The following is a 27192-nucleotide window of genomic DNA, read 5'->3' as shown; positions in this document are numbered from 1 at the left end:
CCAGGGCTTGTGCTCTTTTATGAATCGTCATCTTAGTTTAAAAAAAAGAAAGAAAAAGTAACTTGGCATTATTCTAATGGAGACTCTTATGAACAATTAAAAACAAAATGTAAAACTCTCTCAGTAGCATGTGGCCAACAGTAGTTTTAAAATGATGGTTTGTAGCAATACTCTCATATTTATTTATTTATTTTATTTATTTATTGCATATGATAGCTTAGTTGTAAGAGCAATTTATTTTAAAATAATTTTGAAGCTAAATCTCTACCACTTTTAGAGGCATTCAAGAGGCAGCTGGACCCTCAGGTATGCTTTAGGGTGGATTTCTGCATTGAGCAGGGGGTTGGAGTTGATGGCCTTATAGGCCCCTTCCAACTCTACTATTCTATGCTTGGGTTAGAGGTCAAATGCCCAGACTTAGAAATTATCTTATTTTCATCTCTTCTGCGGCTGAAATAGTATGTACAACTTGATTTCCTTTCAAAATTTAGTGGATATTAACATTCTGAATCAAATATATCATATGTTTTAAGCATGTTTATGTATACATGTGAATTAAATCGTTCCAATTAGCATATATTTCTACAGAAAGAATATATTCCCCATAGAAAGAGTGTGCTACAATATATGATATCCCATTTAAACTCCCCCACCCCATCCTGTAAAAAGGGACAGTGGCTTCTGAATTGTAGATTCTACCTAGAAAACCTTATTCTGAGTTCATAATTTGCAAGGTATTTGTGAAAATGATGTTTAAAAAATGTCATTTTATGAACCTGAGGCACCCCCAAATATTCTCAAATAGAAATTATGTGCTTTCCAAATATTATATTCTCCACCAAATAATCAAATTATATGAAGATTTCTATCTTTTTGAATTTAAATGAGCTTTAAAATGGTAAAAAAAAATATCTCATGTTTGAATAGGATGCCATGAATAGATAGTTTTGGGACTAGGGCTTAGGGCTTATGGTTACTTTTTATCCTCAGTTTGTGAGGAATACTGACGTTTGAATGATCTGAATGAAGGTATTGTGCCATACAATGTACTTTGACTAGCGTTTTCACAAATGCCTCTTAATTGCCCTTGGAGTTTAGTAAGAAGGGGACTTAATACACAGCAGGAGACTGTGTTGGACTCATATAATGGCTTTTCCCAACTGGTGTTCTTATCTACACAGTTAACTTGTATCTGTTGGAATTCAGACAGTTTAGTTACAAGTTCTGCTCATACCTCAGTCCTATGATGAATAACCACCTGTACAGAAGTCTCCAGAACTTGGAGTGGCCACTGCTGCCAACTCAGCCCCTCCTAAAGTTGCTCCTTTTCTTGCCGAAATGCACAAGGAAGTCGCTTCCCAGCTGTTGCCCTCTTTGAAGTCAGCAGTTTTGTTTTTGGTAAGAGCAAGGAAAAGCAGCAGATGCCAGAGAGAACAGGGAAGGAAAACGGCTAGGGAGAAACTTCTTTGTTCCCTCTTAGCATGACGAAGTTAGGTCCTGTGCTGCGGCTCAGTCTTAGGGCAGTATCCGATGGCACCCCTACACAGAGTAGACCATGGGCCTGGTTTATGTAGGACTACCATTGGATACTGTCCTTAATCTCCACCAGAGTACAGATAAGCTGAATGCTGGGAAAAGGGTTCCCTAGCCTTAGACTCACATACTTCACAGTCAGAATTTGAACCCTCTACAAGCTCTGGAATGGTTCTGTAACCCACCGAAAGGCTATTATGGAGTTGGCAAAAACACATTTTCCTCTTCAAGCTGCAGCAATGCTGTTAATGATCAGATCAACGTGTGAAACTTCTTGTTTCATTAAAGCAGGCCTTTCTTGCAGAGCTACATTGTGGTGCAGTCTAAAGAAAGTATTTCAATGTCTTTTAAGTTTAAATAAGGAAGCTTTTGGCATTGCAATGCCAGATCAAACATTAGAGAGGGATGTCAGGTCAAAATTAAGCAACCCTGGAAGTGCAATATGTTCTGCAGAACTCGCTGAAATAGGAGTGTTCTGCAATAAGGGACATTGGCTGCATTCTATGAAGCTGTCATATTCTAGAATCACTGCTGTTCCTTTTAAATTAAAGGACCATTGGCAACTCTCAGTAGAGAACACAAAATGGAATTGTATCTGAAGCAGTTGGCACTGCATATTTTTTGTGTTTTTTTAATGCTATTTAGACATCACTATTCATGTTTATTTGTTTGTAAAATGTGTAACTAACTTCTCACCAAAATTACCTTCACACACACACACACACACACACACACACACATATATATATCAACAACTAATGAAAAATAAATTAGTGCTTTTTAAGCATTAAAAAGCATTAGATACTGTAAGTTTTTAAGCATTAAAAAGCATTAGATACTGTAAGTTATTTTCCTGCCTTCTCCTGCCCTAAAATGTTGACATTGGTTTATGCAAACAAAGGCATAAACAGATATTTATTTATTTATTTATTGCATTTTTATTGCTGAACCTCTCTGGGCAGTTCACAAAAAATTAAACCATACAAAGTATAAAACAAACAGTATAAAAGCATGATATAAAATACAATGTAAAAGCACAACCAGAATAAAATCAGCAGCAGTGCAGAAAGCTGAACAAAGCCCTGCCAATCAGGTTAATGCAAGAAATACGGTTTTGCATTTGGTTTTTATGCCTAAGAGGTGGCTAGCATGAATGGTTTCTAAGGCAATGAGGCTGTTAACACAGCATGCTAACCCACACTCAGTTGAGTATGGGTTGTTTTGAACTTTGGCTTGTTTGTTGAACTGTGGGTTAGCATGATGACTGAATGCAGCCAGGGCGGCTTGTAACTATGCAAAGTGGCTTATTTTCTCAAATGACATTTTGAGAACCCATGGCTTGTTATTGGGTTGTTCAGGGCGGTTATCAAGCCACACTGCATGGTCATAAGCCACCCTTGCTTTGTAAAGACAACATGATAACCTACCCTGTGGAAAACGTGCTGCGTTCAGACAACATGCAAACCCATGGTTCAACAAACAAACCACAGTTCAAAACAATCCACACTCAACCACTGAGTGTGGGTTAGTGTGTTGTGTGAACAGCCCTAATGTCTGTACATGCAATTACATTGTACAGGAAGAAAATTTAGTGATTCTGTAGAGGGCAAATATTATATACATCTGTCAAATACTGCGTACTTGCAAATGGTTTCTGCCTCTTGGTTGTAAGTGTTTCATAATTAAACACTTTATCTACTGAAGCATCTATTGGCCTCATTAGAGAGAATAATAAGGGAAAGATTGATTTTTTCCCCACTCAGGTATGTTATGAGTACCTTTTTTCTAGATGACAGGTTTAATGTGTGATTATCATAGTGTTTTGAATAATGAATAAGTGTTTTGATTACCTAAGAATCCAAGGGAATAGCAAATATTTAAGAAAATCTATAAAACAGACATTACCAATTTGATAGCATGGATATTCATATATGCCAATCTGAAAATTACTGGTGCAGAGAGGGTGAATTATTGGTTCACTGTGACCTGTAGAAAGACAGGAAGCATTTGTTCAAGCTGCTTTTAAAGCTGCATATCATACTGTATAACATACGCACAGAAGTGCTGAAAGTACTTGGGCAAAAAATTACATGTTATGCAGACATTTAATTGCTAGGGCTGGGCATGATTTCATGCCTTGTGTATACATATAAAGGATCAAGTTATTATGAGAATGGGAGAGTGCAATTTTTAATTTTGAGTGAATCTACTTACACACGTGCTAAATGAAGTTGCACCCCTTCCAACTAAGTTGCACCCTAAGAAGCATCAAACAGAGAAAGTTATGCCAAGTTAAAAAAAAATGGTTCGGGCTGCGCTCACAAGGCAATCTCATAGCCAGTAAAGCCCAAGTTATGAGGTGCTTGGTGATTCTTGTTTGGCATGTTGGGTCTTAGAGGAACAAAGTTCTGCAACTCTTCATGGCTGAATAGTCAACAAGAGAGAAAACTACTATTAAGACACATTTTTAGAGAGAGTGTATTTCTTTTATCAGAATAATTAATTTAAAAAATCAGCATGGACACAGCATAATGGGTGGATTAAAGACATGTTTTTTAAAGTGTTGATCCACTATAGTACTCAATTTTATCTCGTCTGTGGAGCCAAGACAGAATAATCTGGAACTTGATCTGAAAGTTTGGGTTTGTCTCATTCTTCTCTGCTCTCTGCCTCCCTTCCCCCATGGCAGAATCCATTGACTGATGTTGGGGCTTAGAGCCAAATCGCACCTGGCAAGTTTGCTTCTCTGCCTATGCGTCTTGATTTTGTTAAAGAGTTCAGAACGTGGTAATTGGCAAAGAATTCAGCTTCCTAAGAATCTTTTCATTCTAAAATAAAAAAGAGCACAAACAATGACTATCAAGATCTGCATGGGCAACACCTGCTTGAAATTTCAGAAGCCAGTCATTTGGAGCCAGAATGGCCACAGTCTTTTGGAGCCAGGGCATCTTCTCTTCTCCTATCACGAAAAAAAAAAATCAAAAACCCAGTATAAAGTATGCAAGTTTGTTCAATTGGCAGAATTTATAGACTGCAGAATTTGGATTTCCTAGGTGCAATTAAAAAAAATGCATAGAGGTGTTACGTTTGTGTTGTTTGATGTAAACAGTTCAGTTATCACTCTAGGGCTAAATGATTATTATTTTTCTTTAATGGGAGAATGACTTGCTATATCTGCTTGAGTTGAGGTCTAGGTGCAAGAAATTCTTATGTTGATTTATTGTTTAACTTAAATTTTCAATAGAGTCCATGATGTACTTGGGTGTCATTTCCACATAAAAAGCTCAGTTCCTGCTCCTAAAAGCTTCCTGTCTGGGAAGTGTGGGAGAGAGCCTGAAGTTGCTGTCTGATCATTTCAGTCTTCGTATCTTTTCTCCTTTAAGTTAGTTGTCATCTGCTCTTTGTTAAAATGAAGCAGTCGGGAGTATGAACTACTAATGGAGTGTGTGTACATGTGGCAACTTGATTTTAAGGGGCTTTATCTTGTTATGCAGGCTTCTTTGTCATGAAAAATGGAACTTCTGAACTTAATATGCACCCCAGTTGGAAAATCTGATCTAGGATGCCAAAGGGCTGCAATGGAAATCTGTGTTCAAATGAAATTAATGTTGAAACTCCTAAGTGCTTTAGCTGTTAACTTCTGTAGTAATCAGAACTTCCAAGCTATTAGAAATTTGTGGTGTGCCTGTGTATTTAGCATGTATTGTGATGAATAGGACTGAAAGCATACAGTTTAAATCAAGAAAAGGGATTAAGGAGCTAATGTTTGGCAGACAAAATGATATTGGTTACTTTGGTGGCCAGGACTGGGAAGACCAAAGTTCAAATCTCTACTCAGCCATGACATTTCACTAGATGACCTTGGTTCATACATACATCACATCAACCCAGGTTTGTTTTTTTAAAACCTGGGTTAATGTGAACAAGTAGGAGCTAGCCAGCAAGCTGGCTCCTGCCAACCAGTCATTCCCACTAGGGCTAAAAAGTAGTAATAAAAATGAGTTGGTTTCAGATCCTGGATTAAGTAGTAACTTTAGTTAGGATTGATGTTGATGTTAGGTCCAACAAGAAGAATTTGTACTCTAGAAGGGAGGGCAACTGGAAGGGAAATCATTTACCGAGTTCTCCTGCAACTAAACCTGGTACTTCAGCCATTTTGCCACACAAGCTCTTGGCTATGACTCTACTGCAATTAATAAGCGTAACTGCACTGTTTATTGCCAGCAAACAACCTTCCTCAAATGAACAGAACTAAGGCTTTGAAGAGAAAGCAATCATCCATTTAGGTATCTGGACTAATATTGTTTCTCATTAAGTCACCTTGTTTTGTGAAAATGGCTTGGTTCTCAAGTAACAAGAACCCACCATGGGTGAATTTCCCCACAGGACTTCTATTTATTTATTTATTACATTTATATACAGCCCCATAGCCAAAGCTCTCTGGGAGGTTTACAAAAAGGAAACCATGGTTGTGGTCGCCATTCTGAATATCCAAGTGCACGCCAAAGCTTGTTATGTGTGAACCTAGTGAAATTGGATTGTGGGGGTGGTTAACAAGCCACTCGTAACTGTAAAATCTCCCATGCAACCCTACAACCCACAGCCTTTCTGAGTTTGCATGTAACAAGGTACAGCCCCCACCCACCCACACATCATGGATTGAATATTCAAAATGGCAGCTGCCATTGCAATGAAAAGTCTTGCAGGGAAATTCAGCCATGGTTGCTTCTTGTTATGTATGAACCAGGAAACTATCTTGCAGTGGTACAACGTTGCAAGGGAGATTAAGAACAGAGATTAATATGTATTACATTTCTTTACTGACCAGTAGTCAAAGCACTCTGGGCCAGTCACATAATAAAGCGCAAAATGATACACAATATGAAAACCCAGTAATGCACAATTTAAAAAAACTTTTAAATGTTTTACGAACAGCAACAAATAAGCAATAGAATAAAACTGAAAGGAAAAACCAGCAGTAGTGGAAGATCTTAAAAAAAATGCTAGAAGTTTTAGAAATCTGAATGACTAAAATGCCTGGGAGATTAAGAAATTTTATATTATGGTTTTATATTAATGTTATGTTTTGAATTGTCTTAAATTTGTAAACAGCCCAGAGAGCTTCGGCTATTGGGTGGTATAGAAATGCAATAAATAAATAAATGAAGGCCTTTACCTGGAGCTTAAATTATTACAATGTAGGTTCCAGGCAGGCCTTCTTGGGGAGGGCAGGGCATTCCACACCTGGGGTGCCACCATTTTGGTGGGGACATCCAGAAAAAGGTATCTGAAGATGATCTTAAGGTCTGGGCAGTTCTATATGGGATGAGACTGTCCTTTAGGTAATTGGGCCCTAAACCGCTTAGGCTTTTGAATTTTAATACTAGCACTTTTAATTGACTTGAGAAACTGATTGGAAGCTGCTGCTATTATTATTATTATTATTATTATTATTATTATTATTATTATTATTATTATTATTTGATCATATAGGCCAGTCCCTTTTAGCAATCTTGCTGCCCTATTTTGGACTTTTGGCTGAAATTTTCATACTGTTTTCAAAGGCAGCCCCACATATAATGCATTGCAGTGACCCAAATGAGAGATTACCCTGAATGTGAATAACTGTAGCTAGGATATCTTGGTCCAGATAAGGTTTTAATGGAAATAATCCACTTAAGCTGATAAAAGGTGTTGTGTGCTACTGAAGCCACCTGTATCTCCAGTGTCAATGCTCGACCCAAGGGCACCCCCAGATTGCTAACCTGACCCTTTAGGCCCTAAAGTTTAAGGGGGAGTGCAGTTCCCTCTGGAACATTCAACATCAAACAATAGCTGAGTAAATGTGCCATAGAATGTGTGGATTTAAAAATCAAGAGAGCATTCCAGATGGCTCCAATGATACTTTTTATTGGACCGGGTTTTATTAGCCAGTACAAAAGCTAGCTTTCAAGTAGCAGAAAACTTTTCCCACCCAGTCAGGAATAAAACACAGAACTGGATATAAATGCAAGTAAGAAGGTCCACAAATGGAGGTGAAATGGTAACTTGTTGGATGCACATGTTGGTGTATTGTGGTAGCTAAGGCTGAGCTACAAAGTCGGTAGTCCTCCGTGAATTCATTAGGTGGACTTTGGCAAAACACACTCCCCAATATCAGCCCCCCTCTCCCATCTACATTATTCTATGGGGATAATAATATTTTATGTAAGGATTACACAGCAGGTGAAGTACCTTGAACGCTTGAAAGCACTATGAAAATGCTGTTTTTATTATGCAAACTTGTAGTCCATGTGTTTAACAAGCTGTTGAGCTTTCTATTAGAAATGTATGCTTTGAAAGCTGGATTACTAGGTCTGCTGGACTAATAAGCAAGGAGAATCAAAATTATTCAACTTTTATCTCATATGCTTGAAGTTGAAGAGGTTAAATTATTAAGTAATAATGAATCACAAAAACACATATGCTTGCACATTCATGCATTAGGGCTTATGTAGTCTTACAGTGTTTCTTATCTGAAAGGCCTGTTGCTGCTCTGCTTTTAAGTAATCCAAAAGGGTAGAAACTCCCAATTCTGCAAATGGCTGGCTGTTGAAGTAGCAGTGTAGATTCAAAATGGCTGCAAGATGGGCATTAACCATAGCTGAAGTTTCATGTTGTCATGAATAAGTACTTGTTAAAATTCAATCATTTTTGAGACGTCACAGCATGCATAAACCCCGCCAAAAGTAAGGAAGTAAGGCAACAGTATTCATAAAGGAGTGTGATTTTGCTTCACTTGACATTTGATTCAGTTAAAATGTAGAATCTTTGAATTCTAGAACTGGAAGAGCATAATAATTGTCTTATTTGATTCCTTTCACTGAGGCAGTTTCCTCCATGTGAGTATAAAAGATAATCTGAATATTACAGTAACTCCCTAAGGCAGTTTCCTTGCAGAGATTAGTAACTTCCTTTGATAGTTGCATCATTTTGAAGATAAACATTTAGTGAAATCTGAATTCAGTAGCTGCATTACATGTCCTTAAACATGGATGACACAGGAGTGTTTTTAGAAAGTGCTTGGACAGACTTTGGTTGTTTTTTTTTAAAGTCATCTTTGAAATCCAGGAAGAATAATGTTGATCACAGTGTATGTGTGTGTAGAATTTTTAAAGGAAGGGAATCACCTTCCTTCATCTTCCATCTCCATCAGAATATCAAAGGCATCCTATTCTTAAACCAATTAAAACACTTTATTGGTAGTGTTTAAATATGCTGGGGTGCTTCTTTCATTTTAAAACTATTTTATTACATCATTTTTGTTTCTCTAGTTAATGTTTGTGTTTTTAACCTTTCTCCTTAGGTGGTGAATTTCTTTGTGCTGCTGAGCCATTTCCATATTTCTTCAAGCTGAAGAATATCTGAATTATTACATGTGGAGATATAAGTGGACTAGCTTTTCTGAAGGCAAGTTCAATGAACTGAAAAGAACTGGAAGGAAGCATAAGCAAGTCTGTACTTTCAGTGGAAGAACTGATGAACACTTTTATAAATAGTTTGTATTGTGTGTGGCTAGCTACATCTACAGATGAGCAAAAACATTCAACTAACGTCTCTTAAAGGAGTCGTCTGGGCTCCGACATTTGTAAGCAAACAGGTTGGAAACTATTGAAGTGGCCTTATTTCCAACATAAAAGACCTCCACGATTCATGTTAACAGCAACAAAGGAAATATGCCTACTCAACCTCTCTTAGCGTATATGGATGGGCCAGATGGTATAGCGAGTACTGTTGGTTCACGTATGGAGAACAATGATGCCACTATGCCAATAAAAGGGGCGAACACAATCTCGTACAAGAACTTGCAAGACAAGTTCTTGATGCATAGTGAAGGATGCATGCCTTTGGATTGCATGTTTTGTGATCAGACTTTCAAGCATCCAGAAGATCTTTGGAAGCATGTCTTAACACAGCACAGGCCAACACTTTGCGAACCAGCCGTTCTACGTGTAGAAGCAGAATATCTTAGCCATCTTGATAAAGGACAAGTGAAAACAGACTTGCCATCATTGGATGTCAATGAAAAGGATAGACAAGATTTCAGCTGTGTGGTTTGCGGACAAACATTTGATGAGGCTTTTGATGTTGAGGCCCACATGAGGAAGCATAAGGACTCTTTCACGTACTGGTGCAGTGTGTGTGGAAGGAGGTTTAAGGAGCCTTGGTTCCTCAAAAATCACATGAGAACACATACTGGCAAGCCTGGCGCTAGAAGCAAGATGTCCCAAGGTTCCGAGAGCCCCATAACAATAAATGAGGTTGTACAGGACCAAGTAACTGAGAGCATTACATCGCCTTATAAAATCTGCATGGTTTGTGGCTTCCTATTTCAGAATAAGGAAAGTTTAATCGAGCACAGCAAAGTACATACCAAAGATTCAGTAGCCAGTGGTGATGGCTCACAAGCTGACAGAGACGGCAAAGGGAACAGTTCACCCAGAGAAGAGTTTTTGCAGTTCTTAAACTTAAAACCACGTTTGCCTCCTGGCAGTAGCGAACAAGAAAAGCCTGTGAAATGGATAGGAGAGTTGGATCCGTTCAGTACGTATCAGGCATGGCAACTGGCTACCAAAGGTAAAATTGCTATTGGCCATGGACAAATAAAAGAACCAGGGCAAGAGGGAAGTACAGACAATGATGACTCGTCTTCTGATAAAGAAGAGCTTGGGGAAATTTGGAATGTAAACAAAGTGAGCCAAACTGAAAGCACGGGGAAGACCAAGGCAAGCAAAAGTGGAAATTATGCAGGCATTGGTAACGTGCCACAGGACAAATTCAAATACCCCTGCCGTGAAGTGCCTTCTATGGAGATAGACTCTAAATTGTCCCAGAACAAAGATAAGCCCACACACTGTTCAGAGTGTGGCAAAGCCTTTCGAACGTACCACCAGCTAGTCCTTCACTCAAGAGTACATAAGCGAGACCGAAAGAATGACCTAGAGGCCAGTTCAGCGGAAGGAAAGCAGCCGAGAGCATGTCTTCCAGACGTCGTGACTCTGGATGAGAATGGATCAGGAGACCGAATGGAGGGAGGATCTGAAGATGGATCAGAGGATGGGCTAATAGAGACTTTAGGTAAGAAATACTAAGAAAGTGTTACAAGAGGACGGATTCCCCTTTAACTCGTTTTGTTTGGTTAAACATAATTTAATCATAATACAGCTTTTGAGAGAAGTCAGGGGGAGGTTTTGCTAATATAAACCCCTTCTTCCTAGGTATGTGAATGACCTCCACATTTTGCTGTTTAAGCCATGGCATAATTTCTTTGTTGTATCTACACTTAAGGAAAGGACATTTACTCAATCCTTAGTACAGGCACAGTGTACAACTTGTTCCACGTACACATGATTGCATCTCGCCTTTTCCAGCAATGTGCCGACCTGCAGTTCAGGATGGTGCAATGGAGCAACAGGTGTTTTGTTGATGCTGAATCTACTTTCGTTTCAGTTGTGTATCAACTGGAAGGAGTTATTGTAATTCTTTATCATGTGGTATTGACCCATAAGCATTATAGGGAGAAGTATAGGCTCATGATCAGTGTGTGACTGCTAGTGTTAATTTTCCAAATACAGTGAACATTTGGGGAAGGCTAAGTTCGGACTCCTTTTTTTTTTTAATAAAATGACTAGTTATGTTTCCTGTCTAGTATTTCTGTGCTCACCACCATTTTGCAGCCGGTCCTGGTAACCAGAATTTGGTTTCTCACAAATGCAATTGCTAATAACCTGAGAAAACCTTGGTGAGCATAATACTGTGGTTGCTACCCTCTAGTGGTCCTTCTTAGGTGCTGCATGTGAGAGTCAATGAAAAGAAATCATTGTTCTTTCAAAATGTTTTTTTGGCTAATTTGATAGCTATACGAACAATTATTACCCATTGAGATGAAAAGCACATAAACAGGAAATAAAGCCCCCCCCCCCCCCCAGTATGAAACATCTCATAGAAAACATGGTCAGGATGAACTTCTTTCTCAAACATAGCTCTTCCTTTTTTTAGCTGAATTATTCTGTTGCAAAATTATGAAGGGCAATGAAATATGAAGACATCCCTCACTCAATATTTAACCCAATACAGTTTGGGTTTTTTTTAAAAAAAATAAATAAATCCCTGTTTTCTAACAAATGAAAAAAATGCCTTGAAGATGGTTTTAACAATTATTTTAATACTGTTCATCTCAGAAAGAAATTTGTTCAGTGCACTCTGTTGGACTTGTGACCTGGCTTTCCGTATATATGTGTGTGTGTGTGTATTAAAAGCCAATGAGTCTGTTGTCATAGTTACAACTGGTAGTGATGGTCTATCAAATTTATTACACCATCTTGCATCATCCCACTTAAAATTCTTTCTGGTCCATGTCTGCTTTCTGGATTATGAAGGATAATGCTGTATGGCACTTGAAGACCAGCAACTCCCAAATCATATGTTATGGGAAGGGCTGGAATGGGCCTTGAGAAACTAAGCCAGCACGTTGTATGCATTCACCACTTACAGCTGTGCTGAAAAGGCCTTAAATAACTCCGCTCCATACTTTTGGAGGCCATTTCCCCAGTTTACGAGGAGTGTATGCATCGAATGCACCCCATTTTCTTCTAAACAGTGATGTGTGTAATTAGTCTGCCATGAGTTTTAACAGCCAAGTTGCCATTTTCTTAACTTCAGAATGACTTTAATCCAGTGGTGGTGTAGGGATTTTTTTTTTATGGGCAGGAGTGGTGGCACACATGGTCCCACTGTCAACTGCCACCATGTTCTCCCCCCCCCCAAAAAATGTCCTAGAGCAGTGCTGCACCACGATTGTTTGGGGGGTAAGAAAATGGGAACCAGACCACTTAAGACTTAGACATAAACAAATGTTTCTAGCACAGGTGTAAAATGTATCTGAAACTAAAAAAAACCCCTATAAAACGCTAACTCACCGTATATAGTGTAGCTCTTGAATTTGAGATATTAGCCCAGACAGAAAGGTATTGCACTATTTGGGGGTGCAGGGAGGTGGATGCTTAAAAAATGGCAAAGAAAAGGGTGGATGAGATATGCTGTGTGTGTTTGTGTGTCTAGTAGTGGTATCCCAAATACCATATACTGTTGTCATTATGGGTGCATAATGATCCTGTATGCATGTTTTATGCTCTTATAATTTAGATTTCCTTGTTTTCCCCTCACCATCTAAAGATAAAAATGAAGATGGCATGGAGAGAGCAAAAGTTAAAAACCTCGGAGCCTCCAGAGAATGCAGTTATTGTGGGAAGTATTTCCGCTCAAACTATTACCTCAATATTCATCTCAGAACTCACACAGGTAAAGAAATTCATGGAATCATAGAATCATGTCATAGAATAGTAGAGTTGGAAAAGGTAAAGAAATTCAGAATCATAGAATAGTAGAGTTGGAAGGGTCCTATAAGGCCATTGAGTCCAACCCCCTTTTTTCAGTGAAGATTGGAGTCTGAAGTGGAAGGAATTTTATTATGATAAGAATATGTCTGGCTTTGGTGTTGATATACTTCTAGGGAACAATGTATTGCATGCAATAAATCTCCTTTGTAGTAGTTGATACCTACAGACAGATGGGGTGGTTAAGAGTTATGCTGCTATGAACTCCATGTGTTCAGAATCCTGATCCAGCTCATTGAAACCAGGAAAATGTCTGAGAAATTAAGGGAGTTAACAAGTAAGAGAGATGTAAGCTGCAATCATTACACACTTACCTGAGAGTAAATCCATTAGCAAATTGTTACCTTTAATTTCTTAAAATGAAGTATTTATTTTAAATAAAAGATACCACTCTGGTTAACAAACCTAGTTTTAACTTTTAGCAAAAACATTGATCCTGCTAGTATATTTTGTAGGAGTGAGAAAGAAGAGTATGAAGGTATTTTTTGTATTCTTGAACAAGGGGGCAATGACGATAATGCTCACTTCTGATTCACAACTCTTTCAGGTGAAAAACCATACAAATGTGAATTTTGTGAGTATGCCGCAGCTCAGAAAACATCTCTGCGGTATCACCTAGAGAGGCATCACAAGGACAAAAACATAGAAGCTGCAACAGATGTGAAAAACGACAGCAAAGCTTTGCTACCTTCTCAGGAGATGGGATTCTTGCCAGTCAGCAGCCGTGCTCCAGAAACCAAAAATCTCAAAAGGCTCCTTGAAGATGCCAAAGATGCTAAAGGAGGCCCTCCTGTAAAACAACAGAAAGAAATGCTTTCCTCCTTTCAGAGTGAGCCGAAAATTGTAACTCAGGACCCAAGCAAAGGTACAGACTGTGATGGCTCAGATGAGGGTGCGTCAGTTCCTTGCCTTGTAAACTTAAAATTGGAAAAAAACACAAAGGATCATCAGGCAAACAATCTTGCAGGTAGGATTGGGAAAAGGAGTTCCGGTTTGCCAGAAAATACACTGCATACTGGTGCTTTGAAAGGCAGAACAAATATGGATCTTCAAAGCGAATCCACAGAAAACTCAAAATGCAGACTAATAGTTCAAGAAAATCCCTTAAATTTATCTACTGGTTCTTCCCAGGATGCTCCAGTCATCTCTCTTTCTCGAGGCTCTTTAGCAACCAGCACCTGCCCCTTTTGTACTTTCCGGACATTATATCCAGAAGTTCTAAGCGTGCATCGACGATTGATGCATAAATCCCCCAATACTGCTAATAAAAATAGTCTCAGAAATAGGGCAGCTCTTAAAGCCAGGCGTACTGGATGCCCACCGTGTCTTTTGGGCAAGGATGTTCTCCCGCTGCCTCCTAACTTGGGGAAAATCAAGTCTTCCCTGCTTACGCAGTCGAAATCCCTACACACGGAGAAAGTGAAACAGTGTCCTGCTTTACAGAGCAAAGCGCCCATCCTTTCAGGGTTAAACTCCAGCAGCTTGGCACCAAGTAACTTGAAATCCTGCAAACCGCAGATGATCGGAGTTCAGGTGAATAGCTCTAGACATCAGCATGAAATGCACCACAGTCCTAATAGCACTCCAGTACAGGATAGAGGGAAAAGGCTGGATTCTAAAGCACGGGTTTTGGCTCCTCAATTAGGCGCAGTGAGTAGCAACCTCAATGGCTCTCTTGAGACTCCATTGAACGAAGCCGCTTGCTCAAGCAATCGAGGAATCGAGTTTCTCAATAACAGACCTGCTGGGAATAGCCACTTGGAATTCGATGGCCTGCCTTCTAAAAGACTGAGGCCTAGTCACTTGGCTCCAGAACAGATTGACTCTGCCCTGTATCGGAGAGGGACTGATGCCGGCAGATTACATATTGCGGGCAGATATGCAAGCCTGCTACCTCAGGAATGTTCACACACCAAACCTGCCTCCTCTTTCCTGCCAGTCAAACCAGGGCTCATGAGCTCTGAAGTAGATGCTATCAACCCAGTGACTACTCTAAAGCCATACGAAACGTACGGGCCTGGACCATTTTACAGTTCCTGTGGATCAAACAGCAGCCAAGTCCCCAGTTCTTCAAAAGAAGGTATACAACAGCCTCTCTTTCAGCACTTAATAATTGTAGGGTGATGAAATATTCTTTAAAACGAAGTAATGCGCTCTGTTTGCTGAATCAAATTGTAGTGCTTTTAGCAACTCCGCTGGCCACAGGAGAAAGAGCCAAGACTTTGCCAGGCGTTCACATAATCCTCAGTGTGTCTACAATCCCCCCTCCCCCCCAGTGCAGCCCCAAAGTGGCACGTGTCTGGGATACATTTCATGTATCTGGAAGCATTAGTATAGTAGACAAATATTTGTCAGCTGCATACAAGTCCGCTTTTAAAAATTAGATCAATTAATAGTTCCTGTTTTAATTTCCCCATTACATACTAAAAAATATTACATATTATCTCAGTATAGTCATTTTGCTGTTACTCAGAAACACTGTGTTTTTGCATTCAGATACGCTGAAAAAAAATGTAAACTCCGAGGTATCATCACAAATCTAGCTCCCAAATGCTAGACTTCCTAGCATCTCCACGTTCTGTCAGTCCTAACTAAGTCATCCCCTCTTCATTGCAAACTTAGGTGGCTGAGTGCTGATGGAATGGGGCCACTGAGAAACAAGAGGGATGTATCAGAATGCTTGAATGCATCCTGAGATATGCTAAAGCATAGAACCTTTCCCCCCCTTTTCTTTTTTAAAGAGGGGCAAGGTCAAAAACCAGCCCAATAACGACTGAGGATGCTCAGTGGCCCCCAGAATCCCGAGAATGTGTAGTGTCAGTTGAAAAAGAAAAACAGGAAACTGAGTGGGAGAAGAGTGAATTGGCCTGCATTGAGCCAGTTACAGCTTGTAGTATTGTGGAAGAAGCCTGGGTGGGTGGGCTGGAACACTGAGCATAAGGCCTTCCAGTGTGGGTGTGGGTGTGTTTAGATTTCTTATTGAGAAGGTGTTGGCATTTTATCCCAGTCACTCTTAGATTGCAGTATACCAACTAATACCACTTCGTGTAAAACTTCTATGCAGCCACTTCCATGTTTAGCTGCCAGCGCATTCAAAGGAAGATGTGCATTGTGGGTAGCTCTTTACAGCTGGGAAGAAGAACCATAAATCCTGTGGATGTGTTCTTAACGTGGGTGCTGGGAATCGCAAAACTTGGAAGAATAACTTGGTAAATTATTTCAGACGTTTATGGGGAATATGTGTGTGCACCAAGGTAATACATAGGCCTACATCCAATGAACTGTTGAACTAGTTACATGAGCTCTAATGGCATTTAGTGCTACTTACTCTTAAAAACCTGTTGGCCCTGCCCCCTGTGTGTACCTCGTGTCCACATGTATTGGGGAACATGAGCATAAGGCCTACAAACCTGGGGCCAGAGCCAGTTTGGCGGGGGCACTGAGAAAGATGTACTCTGGTCCATCCCCCGCTCCAACCAGCTTACCAGTGTAGAGTTGGCATTGGGAGTGGCAGTGTGGGAATGCTCTGCTCTTAAGGGAGTAGCATCCCCCGTCCCCTGGTGCTCTTTCAGACAGATGCTGAGATACGTCAGCCAGGTAGTTGAAGCCACGGCCATCTTGATCTCTCCACAATGCCTCTGAGGGCCAATGTAGCATCAAAGAAGGATGCTACATCGGGAGTGGGTTCAGGGGCATTACAGGTTACCCCAAATGGTGACTGGGCCCTAAATTAAAATAAACAATTTAAAATGGGGGGGTGCTTCTGAGCAGTAGGTGTAAAATGTATATGGGACAGTACTAACAATAGCAAGGACTCACTAGAGGTGTGTATTAGGGCCAGCTCTTATGTTATAAGTGGTGTAGTTGCTTTTCTCCCTTGGTCCTATCCCACACTGCTCCAGTAAAGTAGGAATGTAAGGTGGGTCACGATCATGTCAGAAGTACTATGCCAATGCATTTGCATCACTGTATGGTCTGCAATACTGGTGAGGTTTTCTCCATGTGTTCAGATCTCTCCTGCATGGCTTCTGCATTCCTATATATTCATTCATTCATTTACCATATTTTTACCCTACTCTGCAGCTAAAAAGGTTCACAGGGCAGTTGACATACGATCGATAAAAACAAGACAGCCCCTACCCATAGGCTTTACAATCTAAATGACATAGCATAAAAGGAGAAAAAATGAGTACAGAGAGAAGAGAGAAGATAGTTCTTAGAATGGCCACTTAGAATGGAAAGTGGGTCTAGATTTCATTATTGTATTCATGGAGTTTGGGGGTTTCCTTTTGTATATTTTATGAATCTTATGTGTGTTGAAGTTGGACAGACATCCACAAGAGGAGGTTTACTGCCTCAGGCCAGTGTTTAGGCTAGGTGGTTACTGGGACCAATCTAAATCCACAGTTCTATCAATATTCCTCCTTGGTTGTAATAAGACTGGATTCCCACAATTACTCTCTCCAACATAAGGCTTTTTTCAGCATTTACAGTCACCTCTGTAATGGAAAAAATTCAGACTTTGTATTAAGTAGCAAATCATTCATTTTGGAAACAAAAGTTGGTAATTTGGAGCATACAGAAGCAGAATCTGAAAAGCTGTTTAGGCTCATGCAAGAAACTTGTGCTATACCTGTGGAATGTTTGACCTTTTTTCTTTGAGCAACTGACCTCCATGCTGAATTTGAAACCCCCCTTTAGTTTCAAAAGCAGTTGGCTATTTGAGAATGGAGTTTATTTATTTATTTATTTATTTATTACATTTTTATACCGCCCAATAGCCGAAGCTCTCGTGGTGAAGCTCTAAGTTGCGGTTTTGAGGAGGAAGCAACGTAAAGGCTGCTTGAGCTCATGGAAGTAATTCCATAGTTCATTGGGTCCAGGCCTATATGTTTCTTTGGTGCATGTGAATATTCTCTTTAAATGTCATAGTCTGAAACAATTCGCTACGTTATTCTTCTAATCATTTGCATTTAAGAGGGGGACAATGGTATGTTTTGCTGTCCTATTGAGCTTCACGTGGATGATCAATATATAGTTGCAAACAGTTTATAAGACACATTGGTTGGGTTCACACAACACGCTAACCCACCCAGTGTAGGTTGTTGTTGAACAGTGGGTTATGTTGTCTGAATGCAGTGCGTTTTCCGCATGCTGGGTTATTACGTTGTTTGAACACAGTGTGTTTTCTGCACCGTTGCTAGTTAACCATGCAGTGTGGCAACAACAAGCCATGGGTTCCAAAGTGACTTGTTTGAGGACACCCACACCCACACACACACTGCACGGTTAAAAAGCCAACCTGTGGGAAATGCGCTGCGTTCAGACAACACAATAACCCACACTACGGAAAAGACCGTTATCGTGCTGTGTGAACCCAGCCATTATGAGCTTGAGCAGTAATAGAGGGAATGGTGCTATATGAATCTCACCAAGTTCCTGAAATTTCTAGCCTGATCATTAATGTCTCCCAATGATCGCTTTTATTAGGAAAAAGGCCAGTGTCGTATCAACACTTGTCTAGCACCATGCTACAGAAGCGAAGTTACGAGAGCTTTATTGGCAATGCACATAATCGACTGAATGAGAAGAGAACATAATTTGGCTGCAGTGAATGGTAAACTATATTTAAATATTACACAAAGTGTGTTATATTTATTTTTTGCAATTCCCACATTGTCTAGAAACGTTGGAAAAATAACTGAGCATTGTAAGTTAATGAGTGATCAAAATGTACACATAGCATAACGTTTTCTCATCCAGCATTTGGCAAGATGCAGCTATGTGTGGTGTCAGCCTGATGCGGTTTACTTTCTGTGAGTGTAAGAACCATGTCTATTTAATGCAAAACACAGAAACTTTATTTTAAAAATCTGGCTGTTGCTTCTCTTACTTGTGGAGGATGGTGGCATTGAAATGATGCTCCTATTTGTTCGTGCTTACCTTTCGTAACGTAATGGCTGCCCTAGGGCCATTCAGCTAAAATCTCATCTGTTCTATGGATGCAGTTCTCCCGCAAACTAGTCAAAAGTAAAGACCTGTTGGTGTATACTTGAGAAAGTAGAGTGCAATGCTCAGCCTATGCAATGTCTCCACTGAAGTGCTCTGCATGATGTGTAGAAATCAGTCTGAATTACCTACTGCTCTTACAGGGCTCCTTGGCATAAACTGCTTTAGGCCGGTGGTCTTGATTCCAATGATCAGGTTTGTGCTGCATCATACCTCTAATAGTTTCCCTCGTGCACCATCTCCTTAAACACCGACAAGCAGCAGTATCCAATGCAATAGTAGTGTGGTGTGGTGGCTAGAGTGTCAGACTGGGAGTCGGGAGATCCAGGTTCTAGTCCCCACTTGGCCATGGAAATCCACTGGGTGACTTTGGGCCAGTCACAGACTCTCAGCCCAACCCACCTCATAGGGTTGTTGTTGTGAGAATAAAATGGAGAGGAGGAGGATTATGTATTTTCCTTGGAGGAAAAAAGGTGGAATATAAATGCAATAATAAATAAATAGTAGTGATTATTATTATTATTATTATATTATTATAATATTTTTATAATATATTATTTTATTATATGTTGTTGTTGTTATTAATGTAAACTGTGTTGTGCTAGCATAAGCAACCTCAAGTGCAGTAGTGGGTTTTCCAGAGAGACACATTGTGCCAGCTAACGCTATTGTTGTTGCACTAGAGGTCATTTACACTAGTGCCAAGTAATTCACATTAGTGTTGGATACTACCCAATGTTTGTGCGTCGACATACCTCAACTAGTTTTTGCTGTTACGGTGCTCTGGATTTGTCATTGTGTACGTGAAGATTCCTCAGCCCCAGGAAACGTTTCCTTATTTAATTTTCTAAGTGCATTTCCTTCATTTGCCTTGTTCGACCACGTAACATAACGCATTAATCACTTGTCTACAAAGAGAAGCTGTGGAGATGGCTTTGTGGTTCAGGCTGTCAACAGGAACATGGAAGCTAGGACTTGGGTTTAGTACACCACCTAACCCCTGTCACTTTTAGGAATGGGAAGAAATTTACAAGACACTGATGTTGTGTTGCTGGGTAAGCTTTCCTTTATGTTATGGCAGAGAACTTACTATGAGAATGCCGTTTTTCACGGAAGCCCTATGATACATAGCATGTAATCTGACCCCAAAGAGAGTGTAATTTTTATACTAAAGTTTAATACAGTTTGCCCTTTAAGAAGGTAGATAAACCTAGGAACTCTAGACGAAATCTTTCTAATGATTTCCAGACATACTGTTTTGACATCTATTGTGAGTGAGTCACTGCAACAGAAACTTTTTGTTTGTGTATTCCAGGTATGAGGAGGCAGATTTCGAATTCCCTTACAGTTCATCTCTTGAGAATAATGAATGATGGAAGCTACCAAACTAAGCTGTGATTGTACTATGTATAGAGACAAACACTACAGTTCTGTAATGGAAGGTCTGATCCCATTTATATGATGTGGACATAAAAACTTTCTGTCCAAGACTGGGTTGCAAAGAACTGGCAAATGTGTGTATCATTACCACAACTTGAATAATATTTTTCTTATAATTATCATAGACCAAATATTCAACAAAGTATATTTTTGCATACTTGAGTGCTGCTGAAGAGAGATCCACTTTTGAACCTGTATGTAATCCTTGCACCTCAGGTAAATCTGTGCATTATGTTTGTCTGGTTTAAAATAATGGGACGATTTTTGTATAAGGATAGCAGTTTGTCAGATTTTGCTTTGTGCTTTAAATTATGTACATTTTAAAAACAAGTTTCCAAATGAACTATGTACTCTTAAGATGTTCATCTTATGCACAGTTTGAATGCCCCTCAGAGTAAGACAGGAACATTGATACCAAACGAAGACCACAACCTCTTCAAAGAAACCATGTACTTGCTGAAATTGATGTGATTTCCTGAACATCCTCTGAGAAAGTGAATTCATTGATTGTACTCTTTGTTAATAGGCGCCAAGACTTCTTACAACCCTTCATATGCAGTCACAATCTTTCCCTTAGAAGGTTTTTAGCTGAATGCCTTCTAGCCTCTTAACTATTGCTGGAGACAGTTGTGCTTGCAGTTGTGAGGGATATTCAGTTTACCTCATCATTTCCCCTTAATATTCCTTTTTTGGCTCCACATCACATTGCAAAAAATGTATAGCTTTAAGCATGTGTAGTACATATGCCCAATGCTCACATCTTAACATTCCCATCAAACACTGATGCAGTTCATCAGACCAAGTAGAAATATTTTTATTTGACAATAGAACAGCCCTTGTATATTCAGTAGACAAAGCCAGTTGCATGGGAGAAGATTCCCACAGGGCACTATGGAGGCTTCTTCCACTGTATTTCCTTTCCACTGTGTCAGAATACAATGTCAGATCCTCTGTGTGACAGCTGTGTGTTACCTTCAGTGAGAGGCCTGTGGAGACTCCTCCACAAGGTTACATATATGGACCATCGGTTAGCCTTCCTATTTTGAAGGTCATGGCCTGCACATTCTAGTGCATCCAGCACTGTTTTCCAAAGGCAAGAGTTGGTGTGTCACTAGAATTCTATAAGGACATCCTTCAGCACATATCAAAGTTGGTTTGATATATTTATCAAGCAACTGTTCATGTTGTAGACCCAGAGGTTTTTCCACTGCACATGACTGAATGTTGAATAGGAGAATTGTCTGTTACCAGCCAAGAAGTTATGGTGCTGGATGTTCTAAGCATCATGTAAAGCCTTCCGTGACAATTTATTTTTTCTTTTATTTGAGTCTGACATCTAAATGTTCCCAGGACAAAAATGGTTTCAAAAATATTTTTTGCACTGTTGAATGAGTGTTTATCGGATGTAAAATAGCATAACCTAGATATTCTTGGAAATTTCTCCACACCTCAATATGCAACTTTGAGATTTCCCCACATCCCAGTATGGAAGCTGGGGACGTTTTAAACAAATGTCTTACTTCCTGTGTATTAAAGATATGTAATTTTGATGTCTCTGTAAAACTGGGCAATGTAATGAAGTGCTGTGTATCAGGAAATTGTACACAATTTACCCTTTTCCTGTTCATAAGCTGAGCCATATGTACATAAAATCTAGAATTGTTTTACTAGTTTTGCACTTTTATAGCCTATTTTTTTTAAGATGAATCCACTTGGAAGATGGTTAATCTATTTTTGCCTGAACTTTCAATGAGTCTTATAGGATGCGAACTATAACTAGGCTGTTTCTCTCTTCCCACCTTTTTTTTAAAAAATGGATCTTAAGGAAATATGAAAGTCCAGGGCTATGTTTAATTACATCTTTTAAAAGAATCTCCCACTTTGTGTTGGTGTAGTCTTTTTGACGCTTTCAGGATCTCGTCTCAATTTGGGTGAGAATGAAAAATGCAAACTTGGGACGCCTCACATTATCTTTTGTGCAGCATGAACTTCTTCCTGACCTGCAAAGGCAATATCAAAAGCCTTGGCCCTTGCTCCTACCTGTACCATCGACCCCGTTCAGAAGACACCTTACACCATGGCTTTAACCACAGTGGTTAAGCCAGAAAGCCAGGTTGTGTTCAGAAGACACCTTAAACCACGGCTTTAACAATGGTGAATAAAGCAAAAGGCCTTATTCGCGGTGGTTAAAGCCATGGTTTAAGGTGTCTTCTGAACACAACCTAGCTTTCTGGCTTAACCACCATGGTTAAAGCCATGGTGTCTTCTGAACGGGCCCATTGTTGGGTCAGATTCCAGGAAGAGTGACACGGATGGAAGCAAGAGCCACAGTGTGGGCTCTTCCCATGTGGCCCTAGGTTTTTGATGATGTTCCCTTTGCAGCACAGGATGAAGCTGCTCCCCACACTGGAAAGGTCACATGACACATGCAGCCCTGGAGCGGAGTCCACCAAACACTTCTGCTGGTTAAGTGCTATACAAATCCTGTAGAAACCAAATTGAGGATTTGCACCAGCAGTGCTTTATGAATTACAACCCTGGTCTCCAAAGTAGGTTTTGCCCATCAGTATTAACTATGGGATACTACTGTGTTCCCCCCTACTTTTTTTTTGCAATATCAATGAATATACTGGTACAAGTTGTTGATTTGTTATATTTATTTCCTTCCACCTTGATTTATTTTAATTGTGATACCTATAAGTTGTTAAGCTGTAGACACCATGCAAGTCATTTAATTTATGATGTGTTTTTCAATTTAGTGGAATATGTTATTACATGTGGATGTAAATACAAACATGGTGTTTTTGCAAATATTCCTGTTGTCCTTGTTGTCTTCTAAATACATTTGAATATACTTTGGCAGGCAGGATTTCACTTCATGGAGGTGGTTTGAAGGTAGTCGTGTGACTTGTATCTCAATGGTGGCATACAAAATTTCACGTTCTAAACTTCCCCATCCAAGTGGGTTAGTGAAAGGGAATGTCCAAAGTGTGTTTTTAAAGAGGGAAGATATGCAGAAGGTAATGTACCATCTTAAGGGATAAAACTAAAAAAAGAAATATATTTTTCTAACATGCTTGGGGGTAAAAGGTTTACACCAACGTCGAGTCACTGTAACGATGGTCTGTATTACTTTAAAAAGATGTTCTTCAAAGATGCTTTATACCCCACAACCTTGTTTGAGCAAACGTATGCTCTCCAATATTTGTTCCTTGGAGTTGGGGTGACAGGAAGGAAAAGGAGTAAATAGGTGAGGGTTGATCTGCTATATGCAGCCCCAGTAGGAAATAAATAAATCACAACGTTCAAGAGACTTAATTTCAGAACCATTGCAAAAAGTAGAAAATAACTTCAACATTCAAGAGAATATGGCATTTCCTGGCTCACACATTTTCAAGGATGTCAGATTATGGTGTCATGGTGGCATAACACCTGAAATTTAGAATTGCACCCTGACCACCAAATGGAAACAAACTTTTTTTTTCAGAGGGTGTTCTCTACAACAGTATGTTTAGTTAGAAACCTGGATACTTCTCTTCCAGATGATGCTTTCGTTGTGCTATTGCCCTGCCTCATTCACAGAATTTTAAAAAGGATCCCGGTGCCGTATTCCATTTGTAACCCTCCTGCATTTTCTCACCACCTCTGTTTTTTTCCCCCCTTCTTGCCACAAAATATCCACAAAGGCGGGAAAGATGGAGCAACTGCATAGTGCCTTTTAATTGGTAGAGCTAGGAGCCCTGTATCTGGAAACATCCTTTCATGCAACAATAAAAAAGACCCTCTCTGCCCAATGAAAAGAGGTCTAACATAAATTACATCAGTAGCACTATTTCTACAGGCACCCTTCCAAGGTAGGTGGGTTGTTGTAAAGAGTGATGGGAAAGCATTTATTTGAGAGACAAAATGAAACCAGTATTTCTAAGGGCTGATACTTCTGCTGAAGTTGCTTACATATTTTTCCAGTGAAGAAGTCTTGTTTGCAGCTGTTTGGGCTGCTGCCTAAAAGAAACCCTGAGAACTAATGTCCTACCATATCCAAAAGCTGCTTCATACAAGTAATTTTATTCATAAATATGCATATAAGCTTAATTTTTTATTTTTAAAAACTGGTATTGCCACTCTGAGCATCAACTGCCTGATGTGTGTACCCTCTGTCTATGTTGCCACATGAGTTTTACGAAAAGGGCTTCCCTAAAGCATATTGAAGCCTCATGTACCACTTTACAAGGCATGCAAGGACTCACTCGTTGAAAGCACCCCCTTTGGTAATGTAGTGTTACCAAAGGTGTTTCTCCAGACACGTGTAGAAACATGCTCACATTCTTAAAATGCAGATTTGTTAAGGGACCTTTTAAATTTCGCAAAAGGGTATCCAGCAGGAAGAACCAAATGACAACACACACACACACTGGCTTCTTCAAGAATGGAATTTATTAAGCAGAAAAAAATTAAATGTTACAATCACTAATTGGGGAAATTATCTTAGAAAAATATTTATGAATCAAAACATACATGCAAAACTACCAGTGGATGCAGAGAGAACCAGATTTGGGGCAAATGAGCTTAGTTTTCTCAGTGGCTGGATCTGAGGGCTCCTGGGCTTAAAGCTAGGCTGCAGACTTGCATGAATAGTCTGGGCTGATGCACCATGGGCTTATGAGTGTGAAGTCAAAGACTAAATTGGGGTCCATGACACTTGGTATGGCAAAAGAGAGGTTTGGGATGAGCTTATAAGAGTGTGGATGAAAGACACATTTACTCTAATTTACAGCACTTTGTGTGCTATCTCCATCCTTGTTTGCTCCTTTTTTTTACACGGGATCTCATAGGTGAGTATCAATTACTACCATCCACTTGGCCAAAAGTTCTAGAGGACTTTGCCAAATGAAGGGGAAATATAGAGAGGAGCTATTGCAACAAACTCTACTTGCGCATGAGCATTCTCCCTCATGTGCTTTACTTCAGTTAGTTACTTCCTGATTTGGCCAAACCGCAGTTTGCTGTTCCATCCAAACCAGCAAACCACGGTTTATGCTTGCTCTAAATTGGGCTGGTGAATTGTGGTTTGAAGCTGGGGTGGCGGGGGCACGAGCTATAGCCCAGTGACAGAGCCCGTGCTTTGCATGGCAAATGTCCCAGGCTCAACTCCTGGCATCTCCAGTTAAAAGACATAACAGGTGATGGGAGAGATCCTTACCTGAGATACTGGAGTTAAGTGTGGACAAGGCTGGGTTTGATGGAAGAATAGAACTGGCAAAAGCAGCTTCTAGAGGGCAAGCACAAAACGCTATTCACTGGTTCAGATGTAAATGTAGTTCAATAAAACTGAGAAATAAGTAATTGAAATAGAGCATTGAAGGCACAGGCCTCACCTGCATAACGCCAAACCATTTTGGCATTATGATATCTGAGTCATTTTTTAAATGAGAATTGCAGGCACTAGTGGTCTAGTTCTGTGGAGGGCTGTCCTGAAAGTCTCCCCCCCCCCACCATGTTTGCTACCAAAATCCTCCCTAAATTATGTGCAGGCAGGTTCCCATAAGGCTGGACTGTGGCTGAATGGGTGGGTAATGTTTTCTATGTACACCCTCATACTTGACCCTTTTCATCTGGGTCTGTTAAAAGTGCAGGTTCTTTGCCCTCTGGTTGCTAAGCATGCGGATGGGTGGTTCACCAAGTACAGCCTCTCCTGGGCTGTGAGAGATTGGCCTCAGTGGTACAGGTGCTAGTAACCTCAAAACTAGATTACTGTGATGCACTCTATGTGGAGCTGCCTTTAAGGCTGCTCCGGAAACTCGAGCTAGTGCAGAACTCAGTAGCTGTTATCGGGATCTGCCCCTTTTCAGCATGCAACTCCTTTGCTGAGGGAACTGCACTCCCTGCCTATTCACTACTGACCAGGTTTAAGGTTTTGGTACTAGTCCACAAAGCCCTAAATACTTTGGGACCAGGATCCCTGAGAGTCTGCCTTCTCTCTTACCAGCCTGCCTGATCACTGAGGTCATCAGAGGACATGCTCCTGGTGGTTCCACGTGGACCTATCACATAACTGGAGTCAGAGAATAGTAGAGTTGGAAGGGGCCTATAAGGCGTTGAGTCCAACCCCCTGCTCAATGTAGGAATCCACCTTAAAGCATCCCTGACAGATGGCTGTCCAGCTGCCTCTTGAATACCTCTAGTGTGAGAGAGCCCACGACCTCCCTAGGCAATTGGTTCCATTGTTGTACTGCTCTAACAGAACGTTTTTCCTGATGTTCAGCTGGAATCTGGCTTCCTGTAACCATTTCTGTCCAGAGGTTCAGAAAGGGAAGGCAGTCTTGCAGAGAGAAGACTACTTTCTGAGTGGATCCTCTTACCGTGTAGCCCACAAGAGGGCCCCCCAAGGCAGCTTATGCAACACAATATTACATGGCTTTAACCCCTTTTGGAACAGAGATTGAGTACTGAGTCTTGAGAACATAGGAAACGACTTAATTATTCTTGAGAGTCATCAATTCTAGGGAGTGGGACGGGGTATAAGCTCAATCAAAGTCTGTTGCCTACTTGGTTTTCCCTGAAACATCTGTGTAATAGGGAAGAGAAAGATAGGATGCAATCACGGATTCATTATTCAATATTTAGTACACTGGAATGGTATGCAATTTAAATTGTTCCATTTAGGTATGCAGCAGTTCAAAGATGGACGCAATATACCTGTTCAAAATTGGAGTTGTTGGGTAGGAATTGCCTCTCCCTGTCCTGCTGCTTCCTCCTTTCTTATATGTCAACTTCC

General features: G+C 40.1%; 1 protein-coding gene across 1 annotated transcript in view; it reads left to right on the top strand.

The window, feature by feature from the left end:
• The window catches only part of ZNF217 (zinc finger protein 217), a 45776-nt gene extending 24440 nt beyond the window's left edge, over positions 1 to 21336 (top strand). Inside the window, exons 2-6 of the mRNA XM_063146366.1 lie at positions 8879 to 10650; positions 12748 to 12873; positions 13516 to 15048; positions 18459 to 18585; positions 20293 to 21336. Of these exons, the coding sequence (XP_063002436.1) occupies positions 9249 to 10650; positions 12748 to 12873; positions 13516 to 15048; positions 18459 to 18568 (3171 nt within the window). The 5' untranslated portion in view covers positions 8879 to 9248 and the 3' untranslated portion in view covers positions 18569 to 18585; positions 20293 to 21336. The remainder of the gene's footprint in view (positions 1 to 8878; positions 10651 to 12747; positions 12874 to 13515; positions 15049 to 18458; positions 18586 to 20292) is intronic.
• Positions 21337 to 27192: the final 5856 nt, after the last annotated feature.

Source organism: Elgaria multicarinata, chromosome 1 (assembly GCF_023053635.1).
Source record: "Elgaria multicarinata webbii isolate HBS135686 ecotype San Diego chromosome 1, rElgMul1.1.pri, whole genome shotgun sequence".
NCBI classification, from domain to species: domain Eukaryota; kingdom Metazoa; phylum Chordata; class Lepidosauria; order Squamata; family Anguidae; genus Elgaria; species Elgaria multicarinata.
This window is presented reverse-complemented; position numbering and strand designations above follow the sequence as displayed.